Source organism: Morone saxatilis, unplaced genomic scaffold (assembly GCF_004916995.1).
Source record: "Morone saxatilis isolate NCDOM2014 unplaced genomic scaffold, NCSU_SB_2.0 Contig2, whole genome shotgun sequence".
Taxonomy (NCBI): Eukaryota; Metazoa; Chordata; class Actinopteri; family Moronidae; genus Morone; species Morone saxatilis.
The window spans coordinates 24,820,635-24,827,463 of record NW_023339762.1 but is presented as its reverse complement, the minus strand read 5'-3'; the positions used below and the strand labels follow the sequence as shown (position 1 = coordinate 24,827,463).

The following is a 6,829-nucleotide window of genomic DNA, read 5'->3' as shown; positions in this document are numbered from 1 at the left end:
GGCAGGCTCTTTTCTCATGAAGTGCTTTATCCTGTTAGCATTGGACAGCTATTTCTCTCCCCAACCAGCACTATGTCATAACAGTGCTCTCAGCATACCCAGTATTAGATCTTATTTACCAGTATACTTGCTGCTCTTTACTTATAACTGGCTGCCTGCCTATTGAATAAAACATAGTTACATAAAGGCCAATGATGAAGTCTGGGAAATGGAAAGGAAAGAGATCTAACCCATTACCACAGACTGGCTGACCCGTGTGTGTGTGTGTGCGTGTGTGTGTATGTGTGTGTGTTGTGCATTTATATGTGTGTAAATGCTGCGTGGTTCCAGGGATCCATCAGTCTCCCGTCTGGAGCCAAGCTAAGGGAAGGTCAGCCTGATGGATACATCCTGACATGCACACAGCCTGTGATGTCAGCTGTGTGTGTGTCTGTGCAAGTGTGTCTGCATGTTTGTTTATGTGTGTGTGGGCTGGCAGGCTAGCCAAGCGCAGGCACGGTTCAACAGAGCAGAGGGCGGACAGGCAAGCGGGGAGGGAGGTGCTAGCCTGGCCTCTGCGCCCTAGTTTGAGGGGTTTGAAGGGGGTTTTGCTGGCAGAGGGGTTGTAAGGAGGGGGTGGATGGTGAAGCGGTGTGAGGTGTAGGGGTTGGCTGGGCTGGCAAAGGGGGTGGGTGAAGGGGCTGAGGTGTAGGGGTGGGCTGGGGTGGCAGAAGAAAGGCTCCATTCATGAGTCGTGCCATCTCTGGCTCCCAAGGGGACTGGGGCTCATCAATGACCAGGCCAGCTGGGAGGATGTCAGCATGCAGACTCTGTCCCTCTCTCCCTCCCTCTCTCTCTCTCTCCATTCTACCCTCCCTCTTTCTTTTGTCAAGGGCCAGAGTTGTCAGAGCCACTAGCCCGAACACTGAGGCCTCTCATGCAGTTGGGTCCCCATTGAAATCCGGAGAAAGCCTCTGGCTAGCCGGTGGTTTGCACACCGTCTGTACTGTATGTGACATCTATGGTCTGTCGCAAGAAGCCTACCACCACCCTCTGAGAGGCACTGTCTGTGGTAGCCATGCCAACTGGAGATGAGCGAGGTGGGGGGCAGCTTAAAAGGTGATACATTGGCAGTGTCAGCTGAAAGTAGCACACTCAGACTATGTATCCAAGCACCTCAATTCTGGAGATCTCCAGGTGACGAGAATGTAGTTTTTAGCCATGCTTGTAGGGTGGTTGTATGCGATCCCCTGATTTACCTCTAGCGCCCCCATGAGTTCACATTTGTGGCTAAGATTAAAATGTCTCAACAGTGATCGGAGTGATGCCATGATGCTCAGGATGAATTTAACTTCTACATGTGTCTAAGTACAGCCTCATAGAACCACTAGCATGGCTGAAGGGTCTCAGACATTGAAAGACAAAACATAAATTTCTTATAGACTTTGAGTAAGACATCTAGCTCTATAGTTAAGTCTCATTTAGCATCAAAAACTGAAAAGGTCCTATCTGAGTGAATTGTCAATATCTTGCGTTTTACTACTTTAGAAAGGAAAGGGGGGCAGGAAAGGAGCAAGGTTTGTGAGCTGCACAGATGTGTGTGCTGTTTATCACAGCCAGTGAAAGGCCTGCATCAGCAGCAGCTGTGAGGCGCTTTGCATGCGATGGCAGCGGTGCATTGGCAGCGGCAGATTTGCATTTGTGGTTTCATATCATGAACAACGATGTTACTCCCTCTCTCTTCCTTCCTCCCTCCCTCCCTTCCTTTGCTCTCTCTCTTTCTCTCTCTCTGTCTTTCGCTGAACGGGAGTTTTCTGTGAGAGGCACAAGAGCCATGAGAACAGCCTAAGTAGAGCACTGGAGCATAACCCAGGAAGGTTCAGGCTGAAATGGATCCAAGCATAACATCAACACTAGCAAATCTCTCCATCACACACAAGGGCAAAGTTCATGTGGTCATGGCAGAGAGCTATGCACACATGCACAGAAACATTGTATTAAAGTTAAAGACTAAAGACAATAATTACACTCTGATGAAAGTAGGTTTTGTTGAAGTTGAAGCTGTGAAAACCACCGTTTTTTTATTTATCAAATGTGGCAGCGGGCTCTGCTGTCTGGTTGCTGTCCAGGTTTTGCTTGTTTGTGAGCTAGTATGAATTACATACCATGATGGTAATTGGTGTTGGAAGTTACTTAGTTCAGGTTAAAAAAAAAAAGGGGGAGTGTTGAAGGTCCTGTGGTCTGCATGTGTACGCTGGAGTCGCAGTGATCTGAGGGACCATCTGATGAAAGGGTTTCCTGTGACTTTCATCTCCACAATGCATTTTGATGGGGAGAATTTCCTTGCAGCTGAGTCAAAAAACCGCCTCATGTTGTGAGAACAGCCTCTACTTTTTTGCAGCTTGCAACGGCTCGTACATATTTTTGGTTTCTCTAAGTCAAATTAGGTTTCTGGAGAACCCATACTCATGCAAATAAGGGGGTATATGTTGTGTGCTTTTGTGTAGGAATGTTTTAATCCTATTTAGATGACAAATGCACAGCAGAAGTGCAGGTACTGGGCTGGGTTGCAGTATATGGGTTTCATTATAAATATGAAACATTACAAAAGACAATTTCTGGGATGATAATGGAGTGTTGTCTGCTTCTATCATCAACTTCTGCACAGACAGCATGATATGCAAAGAGTTGAAAGTATAATCACATTTGAATACATAAATAGAACATTATCCCCACAAACTTCTGCCTATTGTTCGGTGTTTGTCAAGGGTTTTTTGTCACTTAAGTGTATTAGTAATTTGACAGTTCTTTAAGACTTTAATTTGAATCCATAGCAATGCTGGATAACAGGATGGTAACGTGTGTTTATGAATATGTGCTTATGGATTCAGTGCATCTCCTGCTGAAATGGGACACATAGCCTTCCTGGAACAGTTTTAACCTTAACTTTGCTAGTGTGTTTGCCTCTCTGTGTCTTCGTGTTCCTGTCCATATCTGTGCAGCCATTATTGTTTCCTCTCCCAAGTAATTTCCCCACGGGGATTATTAAAGTATTTCTGATTCTGATTCTGATTATGTCCACAGTGAATCGCTAGCCATTCTAGCCATACAGGCTGTTAGAGCAGGGTCATGCCCAGACTCGGTGTCCATCTCTTCTCTTTCCTACCTTCAGTGGACCTCTGCTATCGCCTCCTAGCAGGCTCCTTTATGACTCTTTGGCAGCCCCTTGATAGGCGTCCTGGCTCATTGTGTGTGAAGGTGTCTTTGTATTGGTGTGTAATGGTGCCCTAAGATACTGTTGCTAGAGTGTCGTCTTGGTGTCTGTTCCACTGCTGCCCTCGAGACCCCAATAACCACCCTCTGTGACAGGAGCTCTTCACGGAGCGAAACACTGCTCCCGTCATTTGCTTTATTTGTGTCTCTGCTGCTCTTGAACTCTCTTCTTCTTGTTCCAGTTTTTCTAACGTAGTATCTCATCGTCTATGCGTTCTGCCTTTCCATATTAGACATATCTCAGTATACAATAAATTGCCTGTGCCCTCTTTTCACTTTGCCTTTTCGTCAGCAAGCAGGGAATAGAGGACAAAGGGCTAGAGTTAGAAATTTGCTTTTAGGTATTCGAGTTATATTCATTAATTCTCCTCTAAACCTGAGAGCTGCCCCAGGAGTGCTTGCCCATTGCCCCCCTACAGGCCTATAAGGTCCTAAAGCACCCCTCATACTGTTTTCCACATTCTCTGTTTCCCTTGTACCCACAGTTCCAGCGGGATTTGTTTCTGTCTCTGGGCCGAAACTCTGCAAGAGCCTGCCTAAGCTTAGGGGGGAGCGCTGACCTATAGCTACCATGGTCACGGCAATCAGCATTGTGCACCCGGCTTTTGAATGCGTAACTTTCCAAGATCAGCCTGAAGCTCCTGCATGTCATGCCATGAATATGTTATTACTAGATAGAGAGGGAGTTTAAGTTTTAGTGGTTCTGTCTAGATTAAAGTTATAGATATGACAAGAGCTCTGCCTGTTTCTGTTAGTGGAGACCAATTTTTTTGGAGCTAAGTGACTAAATTTCACCGATAGGTAACATGTTAGACCAAAAGTATCCTCCCCTATGTTTATGACAGACAGAAAACCTCTTGAAAGTGCTTTGGATTGTTAGAGAGCAGAGTCTCTGTGTTCTTGGTTATTTTAAGCCCCATCAGAGACGTGAGCTCACAAGAAGTGCATTAGTCTTTCTGACAGGATATAAAACATGTTGAACGAAAGTTGGTAATTGTTTTGGACTGCAGTGCTGCTCAAATAACTGAAACAATATTTCTTCTTTTTTATCAAATCATAGATATTTATCTCTTCTACCACTGAAATGGTCTCTTTGTGTATATCACTGTATGTGTATGTGTGTGCATATGACTGTACATGACTGTGTAGCCTACTAAAATCTCAGATGAAGCTCATTGCACGCTCTACAGGATATTTATGTTGGTTTTATTTTCATGGCATAATTGCTCCCACATTGCATTGTGGCTGAGGACCATGAAACTCCGTAAACATACCCCTCTACCTCTACACAGTCCCCCTGACTACCAGAGATGGGGCTCAGTGATTGGTGATGTGTGGTTATCAATCATTTATCTGCAGGATGGCACCTTGGAAACAGCCAAAAACAAGTAACATTAAAAAGGAATGCCCTATTGACTTAAATTTTTCAAGGCTACATACAAAACATAACATAACATAACAGCCTTCAGAAATTGAGGATTATTGAATTGTCTGTCTTGGTGTGGAACTATGGAACAGTGTGTGCTTGCGTGCAAAAATGTGTACTTCTGTGCGTATGCTGCTGTCTAATTAAATTGAATTGGCTTTGGGAGTGTTGCTCAAATTTGTGGACAGTCTCCAGCTCACTCCTACGTATGCAGCGTAGATTATTTCCTCTTCTGACCTGTGCCTACTACACTGGGCTGCTCTCCATGAGCTCATTGGAAGTGTGAAAATAAACTCCTCACAAGGATTTGCCGATATGACTTTATATTGAAAACAACAATGTAGCCATGTCACATTTATAGTATATTTCGGTTTTCTGTGTCAGTCAGAGCAGAGTCCCGTTATAGCAGCAGTTCTGCTCAGTATGGTCTTATATATTTAGTTTACGAGAAAAATGTCTGATTTCTAACCATACTGTGTGTTTTCTCTATGTGCAGAGCTCCGGAGATCATCCTGGGCCTGCCGTTCTGTGAGGCCATAGACATGTGGTCCCTGGGCTGTGTGATAGCCGAGCTCTTCCTGGGATGGCCCCTCTACCCTGGAGCCTCAGAGTACGATCAGGTAACATATAATGGTTACTTGGCCCTTCAAACTGTTCGGGTGCTACCATGAATCAACGTTCATGCACAGATATGTTTATGTGTATGCATTTTTGTGTGTTCTCTCTCCATGAGTTTGTGCTTGTGAGTGTGTTTGGGAGGGTGGGATGCTTCTCCAATCCCCCTGACAGCCCCTGATGATTCTTGCGCAGCCTCCCTGTTTATCTGAACAGATGCCACAGAGCCACTTGTCCAATTAGCACAGCCCCTGTGCTCCCGAGCAAGACATTGCCGCGTTCCCCTCTCTCTATCAGTCAGACGAGGCTCAGTGGGAAAACCTTGAGCAAGTTGTGCTCACTGAACAAGCTTGCCTGATTTTTCACAAGCCCAAAAACTTAGGAAAGTGTCTCATTTACAAGTCTCAAATCAATCTCAGACTCTTGAGCTGAGGTCATGTTTGGGTGCTATGCATATTTCAGCCAGATAAGTCTGGGGTTGTTAATGTCAGCTTAGATTTTCAAACTGCCAAGAGAGCATCCATCCCAAAGTTTTAGCCTTTTTCCACATTGGCAGGGAAGATTCAGAGTGCTCCCCAATTACGTGCAACTTATGTTTCAATCATGCATATGATGTGAAAAGTCTCACATGCATCTTTCATCTTATGTCTTGCAGATCCGGTACATCTCACAGACACAGGGTCTGCCTGCAGAGTATCTGTTGAGTGCAGGGACAAAGACCACCAGGTTCTTCAACAGAGACCCAGACTCCACCTATCCTCTCTGGAGACTTAAGGTACAGCTGGAATGATACAGACGCATTCACACAAATACACACAAATCCCAAGCTGGTAACATTAAGAAGATCCTTCTGGCAGCAGCTGATATTTTTGCCAGCAATATCTATCATTGATATTCCAGAAACTCTGGCACTCACTGTGTGAGGCATTGATGGCCATGTTTCTGGCTAAAGTGAGAAGGTAACGAGAGCTGAATCTCTGTGTGAGATCTGTGTGAGAGGATTTGGCAAAGGGAAGACCAGCCTGATGATTCCAGCTCAGAGGGTGTCGGCTCTAACCCCCTCCCACTGTCCCTCTATGTAGGCCACTCAACAAGGAGGTCCGCTCCATTCTTTTGTACCTGTGACACACAGTGAATTTATGAAACCAGTTGCTCCCGTAGATAACATTTTATTTGGAAATGACATTTCGGGCACAATGCTCTTCCTCAGACTTCCACACAGCGGATTTACTCATTGAGTTCTAGACTACAAATACCAATCCATCTCGTCAGGGTATGGCAATGTTTTTACAATGTCTGCTCCAATTGTGCCAAGGATTGATCTGCAGAGACAAGTACATTTGTTTCTTATGAGTCAGAGTAAGATACCACACTGACAACAACTGATAATGATGATTGGCCATTAAGACGTATAATAACATAGTGTACATGCTCTCGAGTCAGCCACCCACTGGCTTTTAGCAACTGTCAGGTAAAAATTGCAAAAGTTTTTCATGTTTTGCTCTGATTTCTCAGTCTTCTCTGAAAAACTGTATG

At 44.9% G+C, this 6,829-nt stretch overlaps 1 protein-coding gene across 4 annotated transcripts in view; it reads left to right on the top strand.

Annotated features, from left to right (window-relative positions):
- The window catches only part of hipk2 (homeodomain interacting protein kinase 2), a 77,871-nt gene that overhangs the window by 49,626 nt on the left and 21,416 nt on the right, over positions 1 to 6,829 (top strand). For all 4 annotated transcript variants that reach the window (XM_035664494.1, XM_035664492.1, XM_035664493.1 and 1 more), the window contains exons 3-4: positions 5,175 to 5,298; positions 5,949 to 6,068. In XM_035664494.1, coding sequence (XP_035520387.1) covers positions 5,175 to 5,298; positions 5,949 to 6,068 — 244 coding nt within the window. The remainder of the gene's footprint in view (positions 1 to 5,174; positions 5,299 to 5,948; positions 6,069 to 6,829) is intronic.